General features: G+C 37.4%; 1 protein-coding gene across 1 annotated transcript in view; it reads left to right on the plus strand.

The window, feature by feature from the left end:
• Positions 1-663: 663 nt before the first annotated feature.
• Positions 664-24,287, plus strand: part of LOC139709754 (regulator of G-protein signaling 12-like) — a 75,586-nt gene continuing 51,962 nt past the window's right edge. The window contains 2 exon segments of the mRNA XM_071621716.1: positions 664-3,027; positions 16,618-16,734. Coding sequence (XP_071477817.1) covers positions 769-3,027; positions 16,618-16,734 — 2,376 coding nt within the window. The 5' untranslated portion in view covers positions 664-768.

Raw genomic sequence — 24,287 nt, forward strand, 5'->3', positions numbered from 1 at the left:
TGTTGCATGCAACCTGTGTCGCCGAATCATCTAGCCGTTACAGTAACAGGTGCATAGGTGCGGTACTTGCATCTTCTCGCCGCGGAAGCTTCGGCCGATCGTGCAGTCTTGTGAATGCATCAACCTATCCAACCGATACAATGTACAGTGGTCAGTCAGTGGGACAAAGGTACAAATACGCCGATGGAATAAGGTCAATTTTATGTTTTGTGTGAACGATCTAATTCTGAGACTGAGGGATTTTGCGCTGAATTCTTCTATGTAGACTGTCTAGACTACTGTTTGATCCTGCAAACATTAAAAATGGAATTCAAAACTGCTAAATGAAACCGGATGGTTTTCTGTCATGTCTTGTCGAGGAACTGAGCTAGCTGAGTGAGGAGCTCGCCGATTTGCCCCAGCAGTAGCACTAGGCCCGGCCCAACCACCTCATCAGCACCTGACTGACTCTGCTCTGCACAGGGAGCATTAAATCTGCGAGATCATCCCTGCTGCTGGGGACATCAGTTCATTTGATTGCCTATCCCAAATCATCCTAGGCCATTCTATGCAGTTTTTCAATTTCATGTTTAGAAAGTCAAACTCTTGACTTGTAACTCTGTAGATAGTAACATAATTAAAAGTGTTCATCATTTTATGCGATAACTTGAAATATGACTCATGTCCATGACCATGTTGTTGCTGTAGAATCTACTGCTGGTGTGGTGATTGTTTGCTCAACTTGGTGACAAAGTCTCTCAATATCGATGTGTGCTAAACCACCTAACAATGATGTATCCAGGCAGACGGAAGACAAAATTGCCAAGAACTAATTTCATGAACCTCAAAACTGTAGAGGTTCCACGAGGTCGTAACGGATATGGCTTCACTGTATCGGGACAATCGCCATGTGTGCTAAGCTGCATTTTGCATGGCAGCCCAGCAGAAATTGCTGGGCTGAAGGCTGGAGACAGTGTGATTGCTGTAAATGGTGAGAATGTGACCCGTCTAAGCCATGAGCAGATTATTAAGCTTATTGGGGCCACAACTGGAGTGCTACGTTTGACAGTGGCTGAAGTGGACTATTCGGAGTCGTCTGACGAGGAATATGTTTACATGCCGAGGACAAGATACCCTCACACCAAGCGATCACAGAGTGCCACTCCTCTGTCAATGATGAATAAACCTCGTGCGGAGATGGTTGTAGAAGAAATTCAGAGTGGCTTGCTTCTCGACTCGTTTTCTGCAATGCCAGAGGACATTCCACAAGCCATGCTGCGAGGAGCAGAAGTCCAGCGCATTCAGGCAGACATGCATATCAATTCATCCAAGTTTGCTCCAGGCCACTTGAGCCCATATAACAAGTCGGGGAAACCGGAAATCATTCTCAGAAAGTCACCACACAATTATGACTACACTTACTGGAATGGCAAAGCTTTTGAAAAAGTCAGCATCCCACCAAAGATTCGCAAGCCGAAGAGACACAATGACCAAAGGAATCGTCTTTTTTCTACCCCAACCCCTTCTAGCTATTATGTTCAAGAGAATCCTTATGATGATGGTGATCCAGATGATCTAAGACCCCTTTCACCTGTTGAACTGAGCAACTTAATGTATCCTGATGTGAGCCATACTGCTCAACGGAACTTACATAAATCCATGTCCTACTCAGGTAATACAACACCCATTGTGCACCAAGGACAAATACTAGGTGCTTCTGTTCTGGACAATGAAGAAAACATACACATGAGAGCCATGGTTGGGTACCTAGGCTCCATTGACATTCCTGCTTCTGCCAACTTACCTACTGCCAGTTTGCATGCTATCAGGGGCTGTGTCCGCAGACTCCATAAAGAGCACAGGGTTCACTCCTTCATGATGATGGAGATCGGAACAGATGGAGTTCGTCTTGTCAACAGCAATCAGCGTGTTGCAGTGGTCTACCCGAGAGAACGATTAGCATTCAGTGGTGTGTGTCCTGATGACAAGCGCTTCTTTGGCATCGTCACCTCCCATAACCCTGAAGAAACAATCGATGCCATTGACAGTGATGATGAGCCTATTGGAAGTTCATGCCATGTATTCATGGTGGACCCTAATTTCATGAGGCATGATGTGCATGCTCGTGTCACTGCCCAGTTTGCTATTATATGCAACACTGATCCTGAAAGCAACACATGTGACATCTTCCCTTCCTCAGCCAAGCCCATTCTGAAGAGGGTGTCTCAGTTATATCAGGATAGGAGTGACTTGAACTTCTTTGGAGAGCTCTATGGTCAATCACCATTTGTAAGTGGACCTAGAAGAAGTAACAGTACAAACAGCAGCAATAGTGACAGTGGCTTTGGAAATGGAAACAGCAAAGATCAGAATGACTTTAGCGCGCATATGGACCATAGGCCGATTCTTGATGTTGCAGCTATGATGCGCAACCAGCGAAATGGTCACGCCACATCAACGCCTTATGGTGCCAGCACACACATTGTCAGAGCAGAAATCAACACATCAATGTCATCAGATGTGCCTTACTCCCAGCCCTCCACTTCACCTCAGTCTGACACATCTCCAAGGAATGTGCTCTACAGGAGTAGCAAAGACATTTCAGGGCGCCTGACTCCGAGAGTTCGTCCAGATCCTGTTGGTTTCCGCAGTCCATCAGTAGTTCCAAACCAACAAAAAGCGTACCCCAACCACCAACAACCGGTGAGGCCTTCTAGTGTGCAAGTGCCTCTCCAGACTCAGCTAAGAGCTTCGGTTGGGACGCCCAGCCAGCTGAAACCCCCTCAGCAGAAAAGTGAAAGTGACTTTCGGTCACAGAAACCAAACACGGAAAGTTCAGGTTCCTCTACACTGGAAGATAACTCCCAGAAGAGCAAGGAGATCATGGGCCCACCAACAGGGTTGCCCCCAAGTGGAAGGCACTCTATGTACAGCAGGCAATCTGCAGTGTACCCAGATGTGGCCATTGACAGGTCCACAGCCAGGAAGGTGCAGGAAGAGCTTGCCAGGAGGCTGTCGGAGAATCAAGCCTTTCAGCAAACACAACAGGTAAGTTTCGACCTGTGCACGTGGTAACCTACTGGTATAATATGTTTTGAAGCCTTAACCTTTTTATTCAATCATTCTGAATTTTATTTGATGGGGTTCATGTTCTAAAAGGAAAGCAGAAGTCTTTATTAAATGTTGTGTGCACATCTGAATTCACAGGGCATCCTCAGCAGAACAAATTTGGAAAATGGGGTATAAAAAAAATGTTATTATTTTGATACAAAATTTGGATTTTTATTTCATAGTAGTAATGTATAAACTTTCACCATTTAAATGAGAAAAATGGTGTAAATTAACATAAAGCAAAGATGGGACAGGAGAAAAATCATATCATTTTGCCTGACTTCTTGTCTGAATCTAAAATCCCTGCAGACAGGGTACATGTACAAATGTAAAGTTTTAGCAAGAAATCAGAACCTAGTATTTCTTTCTAAAGCCAGCAGTATTGGTATGTATTAATTGATATGCTGCTCATGTTGTTTGCAAATTATCAATTATATATTGAAGTAGATTTTTTTTTATGTGCAGTACTATGCAAATATAGTGTAGCACATCCACTTTGTGGTTTTTTTTTTGTGAAAATGCCGTACAGTGCCCTTGAAAGTAATTATTAGAATAATGGGTTTGAGCATCAAGATAGAGACTGTGTTTGAGTTTAATCTGATGGCAGCCTTAGTTCGCTGTTTTTTTTTTTGTTTTTTTTTTTTGGCTACTTAAATGCCCAAGGAATGGAATACTAAGTACACCATGCATATTGTTGTGAGCAATAGCTCTGCTTTATGTGAGAAAAAACAACAACAACAATGAAGGTCATCAAAAGCACTCTCATGCTCCTAGTACAGTACAATGCATTGTCTCCATACAGTAGTCTGACTGCTAGCGTACCCAATTTCTTGGGTTTAAAACACACAGTGCAGTTGAAGAAAAAAGTGAGAAACCAATGCAGTGTAATTTGTATTATCTTGAAATATACATGTAATGCAAGGAAGTTAACTGTACTGTAGTACTTGGTAACTTGGCAACATAGCATTTGGTTAGTGGCATCTTTTTACACAAATTTATCTACCTTTTGGCAGTACTTAAGCATTCCTTCTCAACTACTAGTACATTGTAGAAGGGCTTCATCAGTTGGGTGTCAAAAATGTAATTTATCTAATCTACACTTATTCTTGAAGTGCTATCTCCTTTTGAAACTTCTGAATTATTGTCAGTGAATTTTCATGCAGGAAATACGAATGGGTTGCTGAAGGATAACCCTTTATCAATCCTCTCTGCTAATCAGAAAAGCTATTCTTGCAACCAAGAACCTCCACATTGATGTCAACCTCAGCAATACTATGAAAGCGCTAATATTCTTTTTTATGAAAGATGTTTAAAAGACTTTAAATGATTTTTATTGGACTGTCCAAGGATTTCTGGCTAGCCAAGAACCGCTGCGTGTACAAAGGAATGTTAATCATATTGATTGTTCACAGTCCAACGAATAAGCCCATGCCCCCTTGTGTGCTGCTGAAAAGAATTTGTTTTACGGTGACTTGGCTACAGGGAACACGCCTTAAGGCTTGTCTTCATCTCACCCAAGCATTGTGTATGAAGATGCTAATCTTAGAGATGTAGGCATTATCCAGTTAGGAAAGAGGATATATGCTCTAGGATCTGTTCAGAGTGAAGGCTATACCACAATAATCTACATGTACAAATGTACGTTAAGGGCTTGACACAATACTTCCCCCCCCCCCCTTGCCTGCATATGGGCATTTGTGCCAGAGGCAAGCCGCTCATTCATGTTACACTGACTGTTAATAACTTGTCAGAGGCAAGTGGAGCAAGTTGGCCTGTGACACCCTTATACAATGTAATTTGCCTTTCAGAAGAATTAAAACTCCCATTTCTTTTTAACTTTGTACATTCTAACTCAGTGATCTATTGTATCTCGAACCTCTCTTGAGTGGACTACAGAGTGTATGATACACTCATATCATCAGACTAGAGAAAATCCATCTACAGTACGTACGTTAGAACCACATGTATGCACAATTACATGCAAAAGTTGATACACAGGAATTCAACATAATGTTGACTTTCTACGTATGTTGTAACATAAGCTTACGTTGAATTAGAGGTGTCATCAGCCACTTCAAATTGTATTGTTGTTGGATGATATATGACCATTGGAATAAAGAACTATGTGTATACTTTGTATATTAAAGGCAAGTTCAGCCAAGAGTCTTGTGAGTTAATCAAATGGACTGAAACCTATCATCAACTCCATTGACATCCTCAATTGCTATACTGTATGTCGGTCTTTGGTCATTTCAATACAATGTACATTGTAAAACCTGGAGAAACAACAAAATATCGGTTAGAGAATTACAATAATTTGAATTGGATTTGAAGTGACATCCTTGTTAGTGAAAGCACATTTCCCATCTGTTCAGGGCAAATAGATCAGCAATTCAAAGGACCGAGGAAATTTTGCACTCGTTCAGAACTGTCCATTTCCTGCTGAGTTTCCACTTTGTTTTTTCACATCGAACTAGCATTGAAGCCACAGTGCAATGAAAAAAGGCCTACCCCAAGGAAACTGATTTTGGCAACAGATCTGTTGAGGTGACATTGATGTAATGGTGGATGCAGTGTCCATTCAAAAGACAAATTTTATTAAAAACAATTATTGTTAAAATTATCATTTGTACAGCTCATAGTATACAGTACAGCTGCACAATGCACACTACAGTGTAAAGTTTAGTCTAGATTACTAAAAAAATGCATGCACATTGCTGGATCTCTTGTACTGAATTTGAATCCTAAGTGAAATGCCACTCCATATGTTCAAGTTATCTTTGATAAGTGCAATAAACCCAAACAGAAAAGTTGTAAGAACGTCATCAAAGTCAGACAAAAGCAATGGAATGTCAAAGTTTAGCACGTCCTATTCAGAAAACAGTGATTTGACTACAGATGACATTTTGAGTTGAAATGATATTGCAATCAACTTACAGCACTTGTACAATCCCACCTGCACAACAGTCTCTCCTAATATATCTGCATTTGATATGAAATCTAATGTTCGAGGTCAAGTTCAATGAGAAACTCGTATCCTTTGTTTTGACTTATTGTGAAACTTAGCTTACATATCAGCAATGATGACTTTTGAGTTTGAGTTTGAGTTTATTTATAACAGCAACATATGTACAGGAAAGTTTGAATACATGTTTATACATCAATATTAATACATACTACATGTAACAGTCTAAATGATCTAAACAAAACATATTAAATATAATCTATAATATAAAATTATAAATGATTATGTAATCTAAAACTATTAATCTAAAAAAAAAGAGCTACAATATGGCAATGTTGTACACAATGAGGTTGCTAAAAGAACCAAGAGGTAGCACAGGTGCTAGTAGGTGTTGGTCCTTTTAAACACGTATTACATAATGAACTATAAGATATAAGGGGTTGCAGTTGCTAGCTTATCAATGAAAATTATGATATTTTGGTGTATTTGTACCAATGGAGGTTTGTGAGATGCCAACAATGTCATGACCTCATTTAATTTACATCCACAAGCTTTTGGCCAATAATACAGTTCAGTGAAAAACTTGCGAAACTTTATTTGACGCAACCCATATCATTTAAAAAAAAAAATAGTATTAGTATGCCATTCATATTATTATTATGTGAGATATTTGACATGTAGTTCAGAATCGCTGGATTTGTAGCATTAGTTGTGTTCTTTTAATTTTTTTCTGTGTGTGGGTGTGTGTGTGTGTGTATAATATTCATGTGCTGTACAGTCACTTCAGGGTATGAAGAAGGGGTACTCAAATGTTTCACCTACAAGTATACATGCTTGTATGTGTATGCAAAGCAATCCATTGCCAGTTTACCAAGGAGCTTGAGTGTATCAAGCTCTGTTCTTGTCAAATATGCACTTAATACGTACAATAGTTGTATGTGCTTTGGGCCTGTCTAAAAATCTGCACTGCTACAAAGAGGTACATGTACACACAGTTTGATGACACTTGTTGGCCTATTCCTTGATTGCATTCCTTGTTGACAAGTTGGATGAACTAAATTACCAATTAATGGCTTTGTCAATTTGCTGATACCCTATCAAGTTGAAGTAGCATAAAAAAAGTGCAGTTAAATATTTGATGAGTTTGTCATTGGTCATTGACAGCAAACTACAAACGTTCTGTATCCACATGTAAGCAGTCCATGTATTAGGTGTCTGCCAGGAAGAGTTGTGGTCTCGTGATGTTTTCAAAGGTTTTGCTCACTATTGGGTGTGCATTTTAAAGTACTACATGTTGCTACAATATGTCAAAACGATGTGACCCATAAAACATGGCGGAGAAGCTGAGCTTTTACCTTGTATTCATTTCTATGACAAACTGCATTCCTTTAATGTTTTGTGCATCGTGTACATGAACATGCACAGAAGTAACTGTAATACAGTTGTACATTCTGTTCTTGGAAAGGTGTTCAATGATATTGCATTCAAGATATGTTTGTCTTCCTGATAATAAACTTAACAGTGTACTTGTATGCCAGTAGTTATAAGTATTTATGTATTTGTTATAAATGAAACTTTAAATTTTCTGGACATCCTTTTTGTTTATTTCTAGACCATATGCAAGTGATTTCTGGCACTGTAGCAGATTACAAATCGTCTGTTGAGAATGAAAAGGGCGTTAAGTTGTTTTGAACACTATGGCCCATGGGTTTTGTCAGAACTTAACGCCCTTATCATTATCAACCGACGAAATTATGGCATTGATACCAACCATTCAAATTGTTACAATATATAAAGTACATGTATTTAATGCAACAGCCCTTCCATTGACAGCACCCTGTCAGTGTACTACACGTAGTGGGTGTACCACACTGTGCATTTTTGCTTGCATCTATTCGTCAATGTGTGAGTTCCTCTGCATTTCAGTCTATAGCTTTTGAAGCTGTAGTAGGTTTAATTAGCAACTGGGTAGATGTTTACCCCGACATTACTCATCTCTCAAATGCTTTGCATTGTTGCTCAGATTTCTCTAGAAAAAGCTTTCTCTGTAGGTTATCGCAAACTGAAAAATATACCCTCACTTCTAATTAAGAGGAGAAAAGGCATGTTTACTCAACTTCTTTCCGGTGATGCACTTGAGTGTGAAAACAGGCTCTGGAAGAAAGTTCTCCTTTCCAAAATGTGTGAAAAGTGTAAAAACAGTTCTGTCTTAGCAAATATGGGCTTCCTTTCACCAAACATTGCCCCTGGGGTAGGGCAGGGTGTGTATGAGAGTGACTGGTTAATCTTTGTGATTTAAACTGCACTGCAGGTGGAGATGCTCTGTATGACTATAAGGGAGGTGGGAATCCCTAGGGCCCTGTTTTATGAAGAGTTGAAATTGATTATATAGTTGATTTCAACTGTAAGTCTACAATGGCAGCCTGTGTGGTAAGGAAATTTAAAATTGATTTTATCTTTTGATAAAACGGGGCCCTGGTATCTACAATGTATCTTCCTGAATCTCTTCGCAGTCATGAATAAATCTGTAGACCCACTTGATGTGACTGAAATTTCCCAATCAGTGATAACATATAAAACGTGCTAATACTACCGAAAGACTCTTTCTAAAAAATTTTCAAAGGCCTTTGCAAGTGAGCAAATTAGAATGAAAGGACACATCGATGGATCATATCAGTGTGTGCATGAAGTCTGTAGTGTGCAAAGACTGACAGTCAAAGAAAATATATTACATTTACATACAGTAATGGTATGTAGAAATGTAGGTGAAATAACTCTTTCTCCAAAACCTGTTTAGAATTGATATCAACCCGTGTGTGTTGATGATGAGAGCATTTGAGCTGTGCACAGGTGGTTTGGGGAGTGTTGTCGTGGTGTCATCTCTGAACAATGCACAATTCTTGTTGGCCTACACCCATAGCTTTCAGCTTTATTTTACAATGGGCACCCTGTCACTCAGGCCCATGCATAGCAGTGCATGGGTACAATGAAATATGTTAGTCTTTTATGTGCAGACGTTGCTGTTTGAATAAATGCTTTGTGTTTGCTGCATGAAATTTTCATTAAAGGACAAGTTCACCTTCATAAACATAAGGATTGAGAGAATGTAGCAATATTAGCAGAACACATCATTGAAAGTTTGAGGAAAATCAGACAATCCGTTCAAAAGTTATGAATTTTTGAAGGTTTTGTGCAGTACCCGCTGGATGAGAAGACTACTGCAGTGTATGAATAACTTAGATGTCATATGCGTACAACAATATAAGGAAAATATAAAGAGAATTTCACAAAATTCCATCTTTTGAAAAAAGTACACATTCCTCTGACTCGTTACCGACAAATGTTATGGGTAATATTATTCCCCCTGCCTTTAGAAAGAGGCAAGTCAAGTGCTCTTTTATTATGCGAAAAAAGTTGAAATATGTTGAATTTTCTTTTACATTTTCTTTATACTGTTGTACGCATATGACTCACAAGCTGTAGTAGTCTCCTCATCCAGCGGTTCCAACACAAAAATTTAAAAAATTCATAACTTCTGCATCGATTGTCCAATTTTCCTCAAACTTTCACTGATGTGTTCTACTAATATTGTTGCACTTTCTCAATCCTTATGTTTATGAAGGTGAACTTGTCCTTTAATTTTTGCTAGGAGCCAAGAGTTGCGAAAGTATGTAGCATTATATAAAAGTTTTTTGTCTACACAGTGCATTGAGTGCCAGTGGTAATTCGGGAAAGTTTAATGCCTTGAATGTGTCAGGTTTTGAGAATCGTGCCAATGTAAGAATCAATTTGTCATAATCAGAATAAGGTGTACATGTAGGAGGTGTATATGTTTGTCATTTATAATCTTATCCTGAGGGATTTTCATTAGAAGCAACAAATGGGTTCCCAAAGTTGTTCGAAAAGTGCAATTGTAGTGACTTTGTAGGCCAGAAGTAGACTGCTGAATCATAATGTGCATGATACTGCAATCAAGTTTTTATTTCAAATTTGGAAGCTTTCATGAGTTAGTATACAAATAGTGAATGGTCACTAGTGCAATGGTACAAGATTTCGCATGAGGTGGTGAAAGACAGAGGTGCTCTATTCAACGAGGTGAAGCCGAGGTGAATAGTGCACCTCATCTTTCACCGAGTGCGAAATCTGGTTCCATTGCACGAGTAAAGACCATACACTATTTGTTTTATACAACACCTCGAATGTCAACAGATTTGGTACTCACAGATTCTTGAATTTAGCACAGAAATGGCAACTATTTTCTGTGAAAGACGAATGAGTAGCCTCACAGTCACAGTTACCGTGTACTACATGTACGTATGAGAAACGAAGTTAATTACAAAAATGAGTGACAAAAGTACGCGCTTGTAAGCGCGCTTGTAATTGTTGATAGTACGCGCGGCACATGTTTGTTTATTGTGACATCAGAGCGCGTGCAATGGAACATTTTGGTCAAACAAAATTCGCGATCCAACTGTGATTTGTGAAATTCGCGAAAATTAAACCCTCGCAAAAATAACCACTTATACAGTATGTGTATCTGCATTGGAAAAAAAGTCTTACAACCCTTTCTAAAAATTGCCTTTTTATGGGGGAATACTGCAGTGTAAATAATGATGAATGATTACAGTTTCAATGAAATGTGTAGATAATGTGGGACACCTTTATATGGTAAACCATTCAAAAAAACCCAAACAAACTAATAAACACAAATAAAGAGAGCTTCTCAGCTATTCTGCAATGGAATTCAGAGACAAGTGAAAATTCTTAAGTCTTGTACATAAAGTATGCACTGTATTTGGTTAATGTACATGACATATTAAAGGACAAGTCCACCTTTATATACATGTGGATTGAGTGAATGCAGCAATATTAGTAGAACACATCAGTGAAAGTTTGGGGAAAATCGGACAATCCGTTCAAAAGTTATGAATTTTTAAAGTATCTGTATAGTCACTGCTGGATGAGAAGACTGCTACTGAGTATGATGTCATATGCATACAACCATATAAAGAAAATAAAAAGAGAATTTCACAAAACTTTACTTTTTGAATAAAGTGCATATTTCTTCGACTTGTTACCGACATATGTTAAGGGTAATATTATTCCCCCTGCCTTCTAAAAGAGAGAAGTCAGGTGTTCTTTTGTTATGCGAGAAAAGTGAAAATATGTTGAATTTTCTTTATACTTTCTTTATATCGTTGTACTCATGTGACATCACATGCTATAGTAGTCTTCTCATCCAGGCTTGAGTGAGCAGAAACTTGAAAAATTCATAACTTTTGAACGGAGTGTCCGATTTTCCTCAAACTCTCAATGATGTGCTCTACTAATATTGCTGCATTCACTCAACCCACATGTCTATGAAGGTGAACTTGTCCTTTAAGAGAGTTTTGGGAGAATTTTACAATATCACCAGTCAGAATTCAGTAGGCTCTTTGCATCAGGAAAATATTCAATATAGAATGTTCATGTGGAAATCAACCAGTGAACTGGCAGTGAAAACATGAATGACGTGTGTTTGATGTACATGCATACAGTATACTGGATGTTATTTCAGTCTTAAAAATTAAAAGCTGGTTTAGAAGCAAATATTTCAGTAAAAATTTTGCTTTATTTTACAGTTTCATGTTTCAGCACAAAACAAGGCATATTTTAAAGACTTTTGTTGTATTAACCTCCATTCTTCAAATAATGAAGACAAGTGTGCTATAGCTATGTAGAAGCCTCATGTGATCTGGTAAAGCACCAGTATTATAGTGCAACATCATACATACATGTATATACACTGCGACCAATATTACTATGACTGTACTACAAAGTGTAGGTGAAAATCTGGGACACTGTAAAATTCCATAATTCTCTAATCCTTAGTATGATTTCTTATAAGATTGCTAGCATTCCGTTTGTCTGGTATTACTCTGTTTTTGCAGTCGATTTTAGCATGGGATAATATGCTATTTTGGGGCTTCGAGAAGGTAGACTAGCTGGTATTGTGCCTTTGAGAAGAATAAGCCTGTCCTTTGCATTGTCACCTGTACCATATGTCTCAATGGGCTTACACAAGCTGCATACAATGTAGTGTGGGGTCTAAAGGGTATTTTATGGGGGAGGCTCCCTTTGAAGTGTACATGCAGGAGGCCATACAATCCCCCCCCCCCCATTCAGCAGCCTAGCAGTCATACAAAGGCCAATGTTGGGGGGGGGGGGGGGGGGGGGAGGAGACCTATTTGCTTCTTGTGCCCTCAGTCAATACCATGATTCCATTGGAATACATCGTACATGTGTTATACAATATGCATGCATTGAAAATTAAATCCCTTTACACTTTCGTGTTATTCCCTGAGGCGCTGTGATTTTTCATTAGCATGCATACTGTACATGTAATATGCCAAGTATTTTGCTGTTTTTTTTAAATAAAGTTGTGTGAGTTGACTGATATCTGTTCTAGATAATAACATAGCATGTCCATGTACTTACATTAATGTACCATCATATTGCCCCCCACAAACACAAATGCGAAGTATAATGCATATTTATCATCTAAAAATTGGGATCCTGCTGTTCATTTTGTTTCGTAAAAAACGAGTTGCATTCTGTTGCTCAGGTGTTGATTGCAAATTTAACCACTCACGAAGTTGTCTTAAATACAAGTCCTGATTTGTGCAGAATTATGCTCACAAATAATAGCATATGCAATAAAATATAAGGACAATATTCATGCATTTTGAACTGGACTATAGATGCAAGTAAATGCAGTGTGAGTGGACTACACTGTAGTTCTCTTGAAGAAAGGTCTGTAATATTCATAAAGGTGAGCTAAATTAATGTGATATGGTCATTTACTTTTATGTTGTACAAAGCTCCAAGCTACTTTTTTTTCTTTAAAATCTTTGACCTAGTTTAGGGAAAATGGGTGGTCTGAAAAGAAAATTTATCTGACTGGATGAAATAAAAAGTGATACTATTTTACATTTTACATATATTTTTTGATTCATTATTAAAGGCATTATTTACCATTTGCAGTTGAAACAAAAACCCTGCTTTAGTGCTTCGACATAGTTCTAAAATGTGAGTGAGGGATAGAGAAAACCGATATAAAAATTAATCAGTATAATCAATCTGAAGTATTGTTAAGTGTACAAAATGTGAACAATAGTTATAATAAAAGGGTTTCCAGAATAAACTGTATACAATTATGGTTTATTGAGAAAGATAATGATATCTCCTGATATTTTAGGCTTTATTGCAAAATCTCTATATGGTAGGATGATTTGTGATATAACTGACCTACACATAGGCATCAAATGTGATAACTCAAACATTTTTGTTTAATCACTGCTCCCAATGGTAAACAGTACCTTTAATCAGTTTTTCTTCTTTTGAATGGGTAGGTCAAGGGCTGATTGTCTGTTAGACATACCTGTATTACTATGACAATCAGTGGTAAAAATTGTCAAGCCAAAATAATAGATTCAATTGAACTCTTCCTCTAACCTATTTGAAAAGAAAAAAAAAAAGTGAATTGTGTCTTAGTGTTGATTCCTGACACTTGTACTCTAATTTGTCTAATTTGTATTATATTTGCTCCATTTTTTTTTTTTTTTTGGGGGGGGGGGGGGGGGGGGGCTATTGCACCCAGTGAATCAGTTCACCCTTGTTCAAAACTAAATATTTGTATTGAGTTTTAGGGTATGCACCCTCATGTCCTTCACACGAGTGGACAATGTTTACGCTTTGGAGTAAATTGTTGTAGAGCAAATATTCTTAAAAATTCTTGTTGAAAATGCCCAAGACATAATTTATTGTAGGTTTGGGGGGGGGGGGGGCAGCACTAACAATGCTACAAAAGTATGTCCAAACAAATCAAAGATACCAGCTTGTGAGTGGTCACATACATGTAAAGCGAGAGTTCAATACATTGAACTTTAACTTATATGTGCAGTGATTTGCAGTCTAGGCTGCATTCAGAGTGAATGATAGAAAACCAGTTGTATTTGCCTCAATCCAATTGAACTCTTTAAGTCAATTTGTGTGTTTTAAATTTCATATTTTCCAGCGTACATATAACATCCAGTGTTATTGTACATTGAATGCCTCATTTGCCCTGAAATATCAAGGTCCCTATGGCCTGTACTTGTATGTTTTGTCTTTATTCTCAGTGAACAGGATTCATGAAAAGTAGTGATTGTTGGCTTTCCCAAGGTTGTTTTTGTATCGAAGTAATAAAAAGAAATGAATAAGACTGTATAAAACCAGAAATGTTCCCGTGCATTTTAATTTTGCTGTTTTCACGAGAGCCAAGATTCGTGAATTTAAAATGCATGCGAAAGTTCTTGTCTACACTTTTATGCATTGGATTCCAGTGGCGATTCGTGGAAATTTCATGCCACAAATATTCCTTGCTTTTACAGTACTGTATATGAAATAAGAGTTGCCGTAAATGCCCAGTGACCTTTAATAGCTAATCAAAGAACTATATGAATTGCCCTTGACAACTGTGTTGTACTCTTTGAATAGAATCACACTTTGTGTGCATTCCAGCATTTCTCTCCATGGTGCCTGATTCACAGTATTGCCACAATGCATTGTATACACTTGTGCATCTAAAACTTGTGACGACACTTGGGCCTTATGACTAGAACATGTAGGCGTACGTGTATGTACATGGCAATTATTGCTTTGCGATATATAACCTGGATTTTGCTGTTTCTAGTGTAAGTTAGCCATTGATTCAGAAGGGGAACTCGGCACACATACACTGTAGATATGGAGTCAGCATTCAAACGATCTGCAGCAGCATGTACACAGTTGAAAATCAACAAGAATGCTGGCATGAATGTTTCTTGCTTTTGGGTTGATTCATTGCAGTTTGATAAATGCCCCTTGGATTTTTATCTTTTTATATCAAATATGAAGTTATGAAATGTGCAATTGTGTACACACTTCATATGCAATATAGTGATATCTTCGGTACCCGGAACAGATATTGATGATGAATATGTGGCAGGTGTGTAGAAGAGCTTGTAGATAACTTTGAGAGATTTGGGGCAAGATGAGATTAGGTTTAAGGATCTAAATCTATGCACCTGAGAAGTAACATTACCAATGTTATCTGAACTTATGCAGCAAGTGTTCTGTTACTGCTATTCAAAAAAAGAAAGAAAAATCTAGCATTTAACTTGTCTTAAAAGGTTGCACAGTTGTAGTTACAAAAGTAAACATTGATACCGTATTAAAGGACAAGTTCACCTTCATAAACATAAGGATTAAGAGAATGTAGCAATATTAGTAGAACACATCATTGAAAGTTTGAGGAAAATCGGACAATCCGTTCAAAAGTTATGAATTTTTGAAGTTTTTGTGCAGTAACCGCTGGATGAGAAGACTACTGCAGTGTATGAATAACTTAGATGTCACATGCGTACAGCAATATAAGGAAAATATAAAGAGAATTTCACAAAATGTCATCTTTTGAAAAAAAGTACACATTCCCTTGACTCGTTACCGACATATGTTAGGGGTAATATTATTCCCCCTGCCTTTAGAAAGAGGCAGGTCAAGTGCTCCTTTATTATGCAAAAAAAGTGAAAATATGTTGAATTTTCTTTACATTTTCTTTACACTGTTGTACGCATATGACTCACAAGCTGTAGTAGTCTCTTCATCCAGTGGTTCCAACACAAAAATTTTAAAAATTCATAACTTTTGCATCAATTGTCCAATTTTCCTCAAACTTTCACTGATGTGTTCTACTAATATTGCCGCATTCTCTCAATCCTTATGTTCATGAAGGTGAACTTGTCCTTTAAGTTTATTCCTGTAACTGGAGACATGCATACAATAAGTCAATGAAAAATTGAATTTTGCCAGGGCAGCTATAATTTAGTGACCCTTAAGGTTTCTCTGTACTTTGTAGGCCTACAGGTGTCTGTATTATACAAGGTTGTTGTATCATTGACGGGAATCCATAGATACCATTCTGGGTTGTTGTTGTTGTTGTTTTCTAAAAGATGAAGAATTGATAAATGATGTGGAATTAATCAAAAGAATTGGGAATGCCTCCCAAGAAGAGCTTGGTTGATGACACAATAGTTAGGATGTTATCGCTGAATTGGAGAGTGTACCAACATTTGTTTGTAAAATTTTGTTTAATTAATATTGTTTTTTCAGGGGCAGGCTTTAGGTGTTTTGTTTAACCCGTTGAGGACGAGTCCCGAGTATACTCGGGCAAGCGTTTATAGGAAATGCGTATTGTAGCAAAATCAAACCGTCCTCAACGGGTTATAATTGTTTTTATGGGGCAGGCTTTAGGTGCCAGAGTAAGTCAGTATTCTTAATTCAGGGTTGGGATTCCATGCAAAATTGAGCAAGGTTTAAGGAATTTACGTTACAGACGTTTTCCTGAGAACCTAGATTTAATGCAAATTGATATTACAGGTGCACATGTGTATTCATGCTATACATCTGTACACACATTTGTGTAAATGATATGCACTTTATTTTGGCATTAATGGATGTAATACTGATATCATAAATGTTACTACATCTCTTCCTCCTATCAGCTCCTCCGGCGAAACAGTGATTGCTCAGAGTACAGCAGCTCCAACCGTCTTTCAAAGCCGATGATTGAAAGATTGCGGAAGATTCGGCAAGATTCAACCAGACTTGTGGCCACAGAGGTAAAGTACCTGAGAGATTTAGCAAAGCATAGCAATTGAAAAAATGCAAGTTTATGCCTTGCTAGTTGCAACAGGCCATATAATTTTATGTATTTATTAATATGATATTTTATGACAAGGGCTTGACATTATTTTTCTTTTTCTCTGGGGGCCTCTTCGGGCATCTAAAATCTTTAAATCTGAAATCATGGTAGCCCGAAAAAGATATAGTGGTGACTGGAAACAAAGGCAAAGGTTATGAGTCATTTTGAATCACACCAAAAGATTTAATAACCATTAAAAAAAAAATTTGGTGGCCCACCATCAATTTTAGTGGCCCTGGGCCACCGGGCCATCAGGCCACCGCTAAAGTCGAGCCCTGATGACTATTACAAGGGAATGATCGCATAATTCATGTAGATTTGTGTTGCTAAGAATAATAGCAGTGTATATGTATACTCTTAGATCACTTAGGATGTCGTAGAGAATTTGTGCTTATTCACTAATTCAATCCATGCTATATTTAATTCTTTGCTTTTAATATTTCTATTTTCCCGACGTGAACCCAAGAGAAATTGCAGATTGCCAAGTCGATTTTAGTACAAATAAGATAATAACCTATAATCCAGTAAACACCCTTCACATCTACCTACTCAACGAGTCATGGGACAGAAATGTACTATTTTCTTCAGCTCTCTATTCAAACAATTTCAATGTACATATGTATGTGCCAGTATGATTCATTAACAGATGTTGATGCAATTTTGGGTAGACCTATTATGAACAATTTTGAATTGATATTTTGCAACAGGAAAATATGCGTAGAAATCCACTAAAGATGTCCACATATAGACAGGAATACACACGGTGTGTTTGAATACGATTTCCTTTTCTCTTTTTTCACTCGAGTAGGGATGTTTGGGGTGGTAGAATGTTTTCTTGGTAGGACTGTAAGTTTTATGTCACAATCAGTGCCATCGATAAATATTTCTAGTTCAAGAGTGTTTTGTATGTAGGATGACAGCTCACTAGACCATCGGGAGTGCTATTGTGTTTTAAAACAGCAATCACAAAGATCAGGCAGATGTGGTAATAACAGTGAGCATGATTTATGATCAGTTTAAAGGCATGATTTACCATTTGCAAAAGAAACAAAAACCCAGCATTAGTGCTTTAATATAGTTCGAAAATGTGAGTTAGGGATAGAAACAACCACTGTTAAAATTTGAATCCGTATAATCGATGTTAGGTATTGTTAAATACACAAAATGTGAACAATAGTTATAATAAAAATGTTTCCAGACTAAACCGTCTAAAGTTACGGTCTAATGAAAAGAAATACTGATATCTACTTATATTTTAGGCTTTATTGCAAAGATTTTGTATGGTAGGATGTTTTGTGATACAACAGACCTACACATAGGAACCCTATGCATCAAATGTGATATCTTGAACGTTTTTTAAATCACTGCTCCCAAAGGTAAACAAAACCTTTAAGACAAGGGGCAGGAAGTCGTGATTCTGAACTCTGAATGGGATTTCTCAAAAAGAAATACCCAGATGGGAACAAAGAGATACGTAACAATGTTCTGCACTCCTTGTGACAATCATGTCAATAAGCTATACTGAGGGACTGGGAACCACTGGTAGTGCAGCAGTTAATGAATACATCATTAGGTAATATTTGAGAGTGTAAGTCTCTTTACAAGATCTGGACCAAAGCTAACATTTTGAGGTTATCAAATTGAAACCCTGTGCTCTCTGGTTGAAGAAGTACATGTATCTATCTACACATATCATCTGTCTGTCTATCTATCTATCTATCTATCTATCTATCTATCTATCTATCTACACGTATCATCTGTCTGTCTATCTATCTATCTATCTATCTATCTATCTATCTATCTATCTATCTACCTACTATCTATCTATCTGTCTGTATGTATAGTATCTAGATGAAATTGAAACCCTGTGCTGTCTGGTCAAAGAACTACATCTATCTATCTACCTATCTTTCTATCTGTCTGTCTTTCTATCCACACATGCATGTACATGTATCTATATGACTATAGATGAAATGTTTATATGCAGTGAACATGTAGTGAAGTAAGGCTCTATGACAACATTGAACTCTAGTGAATATTGTGCTCTTGTTCTGTACATTACCAGTTGTTGTATGCAAGTGGCATCATAATCTTATGCCAAGGTACACTGTAAATATATGTACTTGAAAGTCCCATCGAACTACCTCAAAAGTTGTTAATGTTCAGATTGTTGAAACGTGTCGTAAATCTGGTTTGATTGCCATCAAAGTAGATTCCTCAAAGTAAGTTATAAATGTGGTGTGTTTTTGAACACAGTGACCATGGGAAGACATACTGCCATGGTACCAGCCAGTGGCATGAAACATAGTTGTTGATACACAATCACCCTTTATGTACAATTGAAATTTCAAATATTAAAAACACCAAATTTTTGACATTACACGGAAGATTTCTTTTTGTGATGAAAAAGATAAATGTAATTGAACTGAAGTAATGAATTACAATTCATTATCAATCTCGCTGATATCATATAAATACCAGCAACTCCAAACTTGTGAATTGTTGTTGTGTGATTTCAGATGCCCTTTATCTCTGTGCAAATTTGTGAATTTGTCATACAGAATGCCACTATGCTTTTGGTAAATGGTTATGATTACAATGGATTTTAACTTGAACTGCAAACTCTGCTGCCTGCCATCTCCAATATTCATTAGCCTGCATTCCTGTCTTTTGAAGAAACAGCCATTATTTTCTTGCTCCTGGCCACAATACCTCAGATTTTAGCTCCATTTCAAGGGAGAAATTTGCCCCAACAACTCTTGCCTTTCCCCGATGATCTCTGCGGTGACCCCCAGTCACTGTGAAACCCTCAGAGCGAACAGAGTGATGGTTTCCATGGGAATGGCTGTTGTAGTGGGGCGGGGCCAAAGGTCTACCCCATCTGAACTTGCTGCTTGAGATGGTGGTACGGAGGCTATATGCCTCTGATGACAGGGTGATCTCTTGAGCTTAGCAAGAGGTGTTGAGGGAGAGTGTTGTTTGACAGCAGTGCACTCTGGTCTGCATTTCTAATGCGTGAGATCTCACGTCAGAAAGAGAGGTACAAGTATAGTGTGAGAGGGGGTATTCATGTTATGTGGTGACAAATTGATACATTTTGTCTATTCAACAGGACATAGTGTTTGTGTAGGTAGAACATTTTGTTTTTTAAATTGTCCAAGGGTGGCCCATTAGAAGAAAATAGATAAAAATGATACATGCATGGCCATGACTGATAACCTTCTCTTATGAGACATCAGTGATGTGGAAATACAAAATACCAATGAGATGTCTGCATGTTTTTTTTTTTATTTCTTTTATGGTGTGATTCATTTCTAGAAGTTCAACAAGTTCACTTGCCATCAGTTCATGTGGACATTTTCATGTAGTTCAGATTATCAGGAATCATGCAACAAACAGATCTCCTCCGTGGTCATTGGTGATTAATGGTTATATTATTTCAAAGTCAGAGCAGTATTTGCTGTGCTGAGTGAAGGCAGCAACATTGTCAATGGTCGTCGTATAGGCATATTATGGAGTATGTGAAAGGCACTTATCTTTCACAACAGATGGCAGTGAAATACAGTACGGTATTTGAAATGAGGTACTGAATACATCCTGTAGAAGATACAGTCCTTTTACTTGTAATTGTAGGATTATGGGATAACATGTACAAAGATGACCTTGAAGACCTGTTTCAAAATCTGCTGGTTTTATCTGTGCTGCCATGGCAATAGCACTGGATCTCAAATTGCAATTGCATGCACTAAAAGAAGAAATCTGAATTTGCCTGGTGAAGATCAAAATGGTAGCAATCTTTTTTTTTTTTTTTTTTTTTTTTTTAATAGATTGGTAGCTTGCATGTGATGTTAGAAGAAAGAGTCAGGGAGATACCAGAAACGTATAAAAGAAAATCAAATGCTGCCGCAGGGCCAATGGCCACAGCCTCTTACTCCGCTTGGGGTTGAATTTCTGTAATGAGTCGGAAAATGGCTATGCCAGATGAATTCCTGGGGACCGAAATTTTGGGGCAGATTGGTTGTGCGCTGATTTTGTGGTGTTCTCAAGGGCTCCAGCCACGAGTCATTTTGTGTAGAAATTTAATATTGATGTTACTGAGATCTGTGATCAGCAGTGACTTCAGTGTTAAATTGACTGCACCACTCATTATACTAATTTTTTCATTCATCTAATTAAATAGAATTTTGAAATTATTTTTCTCTCTTTGATAGGTATTCAGCAGCATGTGTGACCTATCAATAACTATTGTTTTGTTTTGTTTTTTCTTTTTCATGAAGCTATGAAAAATGGAATGAATATGATTCTGGCTGATATCTATAATGCTACTTCTACCAAGGGTTTGTCAGTGATTATCCATTTGTTGTGAGAAAAATACAGAAGATAGAGTGAGGGAGAGATAGTATAGTAGGTGGTATAAAAGGCGTGGTGCAGTCTTAAAAGAGAGATAATTGATTATGATTGCAATTATGATAAAATCTCCAGGCATGAGTGAGAAAATCTTTATTAGTCGGATTTAGAAAATGGAGGCTCATGGAGTAAATACAGCATGTTCTCAAGAAAGGATAACCCTTCTTGAAATTCCTTTTCTATATATGTTGATCTGCATTTGTACACTCCATATGCCACTGGCAGCCAGTTGTTGAGTCATACAAACAGTATGTATCATTTAAAATGTGTAGCTACGAATTTACATGTACAATGTACCTGTAGTTACATTTTATATAGATTGTTTACACAGTGTACACATGGAAGTGTGGCCCAAGTGTCATAGCTGAAGAGAGGGGATGAACTTTTATCACATCATGAGAGATATGACAAGGACATTTAAATCTTTTGATTGCTCTTAATTGGTCTGTTGGCTCATCAAAAGTCTTATCGTTTTGTATCCTCAGATATTTGCACGTTATCATGGCACTTGTCTGTATGAAGAGTTGATAGTCGTGGGAAATTGAGCAGCACTGTCAAACAGTATTTATTTCCCTGCCTGCAGTAGTTCTCTGTTATCATCTCAGTGCATGAGTTCAGGAAAATACATTTTTATGGGGTCTGAATTCGATAATGCTACAAGGAGTCTGATGCATATTTGTAGAAGTCCTTTATGCTGCGTGTGGAAGTCTTCAGCTTATCTGTCAAGTTGTTCACCATGGAGGTAATGTGAATGCCATTTTTCCATGGACATTAGTGCTGCATTTTGAAGCCAATTATTATGATTATTATTCTTTAATGATGGAAGCACATGTATACAGTTGTATGTACACGCTGGGGTGTACTAAAGTGCAAGGTATGTCAGGTTTTATTTTGGTTTATCTTTCAGTGTTTTTAGGTGATTTGATGTATAGAGTTCAGAGAGTACTGGGAACAAAAATATGACACAGGTTTAGCACTTTCATTTGAAATATGATTTTGTTACAAAGCTATGAAATGTCTTTACAATATTCAGTGCTGATGTCCAGTGATGACAGCCATTTGATGTGGGGCCTATCAAATATTCATGCACTGCTGTATTACATGGTCATACACATTCACACCTGTCCTAGTGGCCACTTGCCTGTCTGTGTCCACTACAAAGTCTCCTAGATAGAAGTCACATTGTATTCAACAACCTTTCATATGCCCTGGCGCTTACAGTTGTAAGCTTAACTTGCCAAACTTTTTCATAACTTTGTCATCACTTTTTCATCCACCCAAATTTGCCCTATTTTAGTCGTATATTTGTAGATTAGTAAAAAAAAAAAAGCCCACGCTAGTGTTCAAACAAATATAACACAAAATTCAAATAGGTTTCCAATCTGTCTAAAATGGCCACTTTTCATGTTTCCCTCTAGTTACCATTGTGTTTGACTGTGTGAATATATATATATGTCGAGTATAGTACTGTCATAGAAAAATCTTGCTGAACAAAAACTTCAAGGAACTTCAGGGTATAATTATTCAGATAGATGATACATGAAATTTAATAGTTTACAGTTGATGATTCATATAAAAAAGAAAGAAGAAAGGGCTTGACACTAGCTTTTTTTTTCTCTAGCGGCCTGTTTTGGGCCACTAAATTCTTTGAATTTGAAATTTTAGTGGCCCAAAAAGAAATTTAGTGGCCCGAAAATAAAAATTCATTTTGGATTTTTAGATGCCCAATCAGGCCACCGAAAGAAAAATTTGGTGTCCCGACGTCAATTTTTAGTGGCCTTGGGCCACCGGGCCACCACTCATATCAAGCCCTGACTTTCGACACTAAAGTTTGAATGTAGCAGATGCCTATGTCCGCTAATGTGTAGCTGTAAGTCTCTCATCACATTGTAATCTACACAATTTCAAAATGTCAGAAGCCTCAGTTGTTTGGAATCAAATATCAAATGTTAGAAGAAAGACATGAAACTTGTACAGGTTGTTTCTGGTCCCATTACTGCTGTAAAGTACACATTGTTTTTGTTGATAGCCCACCAAAAGTAATAATGCAGGTCTCACATATTTCTGTTTGACAAGCGTGTCAAAGTTTAAACTGTCCTGTACTCTTGTTTCAAATTGTCTTGATCTATATATTTTTTTTAGGAAACCCCATTATTGCTGAAATGTTCATTCGGTATCAGCAGAAGATGTTCAACATTCATGATGGTTACTGCAAAAGTACTATGTACATTGTACAGTACTCTGCAGCTTGGGTGTACAATAGTTTTTTAAACCTTCTCAGCATTAAAGGTGATGGCTAGTAACTGATCAGTGGGAATCAGTGGGAATGCTGGGGGATGATTGTTCCAATCCTTGTGGGATTCATTTAAGAGTACATTATATATCTATTGTTGTGTGAAAATTGTTTGCTTCAGAATGGTCTCATTCAAGTAGTGTGCAGTGTAATGTTTCCAGGTTAGCATGCCTGTATAGTTACGGGGCATTAAACTGCACATTACTTGAATATGAGACCGTTCTGAAGCAAATAATTTTCACACAACAATAGATATATAATGTACTCTTAAATTAATCCCACAAGAACTGGAACAATCATCCCCCAGCATTCCCACTGATTCCCGCTGATCAGTTACTACAATTGTAGCCATCCCCTTTAAGGGAAATGCGTGTTGTAGCAAAATCAGCCAGTCCTCAACTAGTTAATATTCCACTCTGCCTTTTTTACACCAAAGTGAAGCTAAGCATTAAAGAAGCTTAGCATTGTAGTGTAGGCCTATTCATTTTTACCCCTCAAATAATGTAAAACCAGAAATATGCGGGGCATATACACTAATTTTCACAAATTGCCACTGGTATTCAATGCATAGTGTCATATACTGACAAATTGCATTCACGTAGTCCTCTTAAAAATCATGATTCAAACAGGAACCTGTGTAATTCCATTTATTCCATTTATAGTACTTAACAATATTTTTTTCTTTGTAGGTATGTCAATCTCAGATATCTGTCGTCTTTTCATTCCCGTGGGAGGTACAAAGTCATTGAAAAGCATAAATAGAGAAAGAT

Source organism: Diadema antillarum, unplaced genomic scaffold (assembly GCF_040938485.1).
Source record: "Diadema antillarum isolate AM-2024a unplaced genomic scaffold, OU_Dant_1.0 seq00001469_RagTag, whole genome shotgun sequence".
Classification (NCBI taxonomy): Eukaryota; Metazoa; Echinodermata; class Echinoidea; order Diadematoida; family Diadematidae; genus Diadema; species Diadema antillarum.